This window comes from Numida meleagris, chromosome 18 (assembly GCF_002078875.1).
Source record: "Numida meleagris isolate 19003 breed g44 Domestic line chromosome 18, NumMel1.0, whole genome shotgun sequence".
NCBI classification, from domain to species: Eukaryota; Metazoa; Chordata; class Aves; order Galliformes; family Numididae; genus Numida; species Numida meleagris.
The window spans coordinates 4,267,467-4,270,683 of NC_034426.1; the positions used below are offsets into that span (position 1 = coordinate 4,267,467).

The following is a 3,217-nucleotide window of genomic DNA, read 5'->3' on the forward strand; positions in this document are numbered from 1 at the left end:
CATCCCCCTCCCTCCCGCTGCCCGCAGTGGCTGTGCGGGCGCCCACCCGCAGGTGGCGGCGTGCGGTTGGCGAACGGCAACGGGAGCTGCCGCGGTCGGGTGGAGGTGCGGCACGGCGGGACGTGGGGCACGGTGTGCGACGACGACTGGGACTTCCCCGACGCGCAGGTGGTGTGCCGGCAGCTGGGCTGCGGGCCCGCCGTTTCCGCCACCGTCCTGGGTTCCTTCGGGTACGGCAGCGGGCCCGTGCTGCTGGATAACGTGGGGTGCAACGGGCACGAGGCGCGCCTGGCCGACTGCTTCCACCTGGGCTGGGGGCAGCACAACTGCGGCCATCACGAGGACGCGGGCGTCGTGTGCCGAGGTGCGTGGTCCGAGCATCGCCCCGTGGTCCGAGCATCGCCCCGTGTGCCCGCCCTGTGGGGTGGTGGCATGGCATGTGGGACTTGAGCGTGCTCCCAAGAGGATGGTGTCGCTGGCCCAGGCCCTGGCACGGGGTCCGCTTTGCACGAAGATGAAGGGTTAGGGAAAGGTTCTGCACCAGAGGGTGCTGGGCATGGAACAGGCCCCCAGCAAGGCGGTGGGCACAGCCCCGAGCTTGAGGACCTGATGGACGGTGTTCTCACACGTAGGGTTTGGGGGGTCCTGGGTAGAGCCATGGGGTGGACTCGGTGATCTCAGGTTGGATATTGGGAAGAATTTCTCCTCCCAAAGAGCAGTGATGCAGTGGCACATCTGCCCAGGGTGGTGGTGGGGTCACCATCCCTGGAGGTGTTCCAGAGCCATGGCGATGTGGCACTGAGGGACGTGGTCAGTGGGCATGGTGGGGTGGGCTGGGGGTGGACTTGAGGATCTTGGGGGTCTCTTCCCACCTCAGTGACTCTGTGATTCTATGGTTCTGTGATCGCCGTGGGTCCCTTCCACCTTGGGATGCTCTGTGACTCTGTGACTCAGGGAGGATGGCAGCACTGCGGTGCCCTGGCTGGGTGAAGAAGACATGGGTGCTGTGTCTTCTCTGAGCTGGTCCTGGGGAGCACAAACATCCCTGAATTCTCTTTCCCCCCCTTCCTTGCTGCACCAGGTGCTGACGACTCAGGAGACCACTTCCAAGAAGCCACTGTTACCACCACCACCACATTGGCCCCGACCCATCTGGAGGACGGTGAGCATCCTATGGGCGCTGGAGGTGGTTTGGATGCAGCTGGGAGCAGCCAGGCTCACCCTGGCCCAGCCTGGCTGGGATGAGCCCATTCTCCTCCATCCACGGGGAACCACCCCATCCCAATGTCCCACCACAGGGTTCTTGCGTCTGGCGAACGGCAGCCACCGGTGCGAGGGCCGCGTGGAGATGTTCTACCTGTCCCAGTGGGGCACGGTGTGCGACGACGCCTGGGACCTGCGGGATGCCAAGGTGGTGTGCAGGCAGCTGGGCTGTGGGCACGCCGTGGCGGCGTGGGGGGAAGCGCGCTACGGCCCCGGCACCGGTTACATCTTCCTCGACAACCTCAAGTGCAAGGGCAGCGAGCCCTCGCTGCTGCGCTGCTCCCACATCCGCTGGGACGTCCACAACTGCGACCACTCGGAGGATGCCGGCGTGGTCTGCAGCATCCTATGACCACCTGCCCGCGGGGACCCTCCTGGGTACGAGGATGCATGCGGATAGGGGGGGGTGGGAGGTGGGAAAGGAGGGATGGGGGGCTCTGAATGCGGCAGGAGAACGGTGAAGGTGTAAATCAGATGGATGGGAGCCAGTGACAAGCACGTTCAAATGAGGTGCTCAGTGTGCTTCTAGCCTGGGAGCGTGCCTCTCCATCCCATGCATCTGCCAGCTGACTTCACCCAAACTGGGCATCAGGGTAGAGATCTCCGAGCTGATGCATTCCCATTTGTCCCTATAAAATAGGCAGAGGGGGAGGGAGAGGCTTCTACAGGGGGAAACCTAGTGAGCCCAGCACCGAATGAGGCACCAGAGGATCCGCAGCACGCACACTGCTGGGCACAGCCCTTGGGAGCATCCCTTGTGCCCCAGTGCGACCGCTGTGACACAGCTTGGCCCAGGCAGCAGTAATGTCCCCAGCTTGAGGTCGCAGTGTCCCCTCTCTCCCCAGGGGCTGCCTCAGGCACTGGGGCCGGGGGTCCTTTGGCTCCTAAAACCCTGCTGAAGCTTTTCCCCCAGAAATCCTATTGAAAAGAAAAACAAAGCAGGGTTGGTTTTTCTTTTTCTTTTTTTTTTCTTTTTTTTGGGGGGGGGTGTGTGTGTGAAATCCAGTTGGTTTCAGCCATTTCATTTAAGAGATGAGGAGAGAAAAATGGATTTTCTGCTGTGAAATTGACTTTAGATTATACCTGGGAAATGTAAAACAGGGCTGAAACCAAACCAGAACATTCCAGCTGCTCTGCGGTGTGTTGCTGCCCTCCTACAATTTGCTTTGCAAAACCCCCTTAATCCAAATATGAGCAATGAGGAACAAATACGGGCTTTGCATCCCCACTGCTTGCAGCCCGGACCTGCAGTTCCCATTAATTCCCATTGTGCCCACGTTGTCTCCTCTGCTCCTGCTTCTCCTGCAAGCGTAGCCACAGGAAGTTGGGGAGCAGGGCGAGATGGGGTCCCCATGTCCCCACTCCCCAGACCCTGCACCCAGCAGCTCTTGGCAGCGAAGCTTCTTTGTCCCTGCAGAGCACATGGAAGCACCTGCGTGGCTCCTCTGCAGCGTGGGGTGCCCTGACCTGCAACGGGCTGCCCTGTTCTGCAAGGTTCTGTGATGCAGCGCTCTCTGTTTCCACCCGAGCAGGAGAACCGAGGGTCCCGGGGTCCCCCTCTCCCCCCCCTCCCCGGTTGTTTCTACGTTTGTACAATTCGTTTGTTAATAATAGGTTTCTTACATGTTTTTTTGGGGGGTGTTGTTTTGTGAATAAATAAAACCCCCTTTCAGGTGCATGTATGTCTCTCTGCATCCCCCCCCCCCTCCGAGGCTCAGCGAGAGCAGACCCGTGCCCGGAGCAGCCCTGATTTACGCCGTGCACGGATCCTTCTGGCCGTGGGGAGCGGGGTTGGCTCTGGCTCTGCTCCCGGCTCCTTGGCAGCCCCGCAGGCTGCGGGTTTGCTGCTGGAGTGGGCGGATTGCTGGTGTGCAGCTGCAGTGCTGACAGCCGTAAATTCAGCAGCGCTGCTCGCTGAGGGTGGAGGAGCAGACGGGACCTTGTGCAGGGGGTG

At 61.1% G+C, this 3,217-nt stretch overlaps 1 protein-coding gene across 1 annotated transcript in view; it reads left to right on the plus strand.

Moving 5' to 3' along the window:
• Positions 1-2,939, plus strand: part of SSC4D (scavenger receptor cysteine rich family member with 4 domains) — a 6,680-nt gene extending 3,741 nt beyond the window's left edge. Inside the window, exons 7-10 of the mRNA XM_021416105.1 lie at positions 53-364; positions 1,082-1,162; positions 1,299-1,641; positions 2,681-2,939. Of these exons, the coding sequence (XP_021271780.1) occupies positions 53-364; positions 1,082-1,162; positions 1,299-1,615 (710 nt within the window). The 3' untranslated portion in view covers positions 1,616-1,641; positions 2,681-2,939. The remainder of the gene's footprint in view (positions 1-52; positions 365-1,081; positions 1,163-1,298; positions 1,642-2,680) is intronic.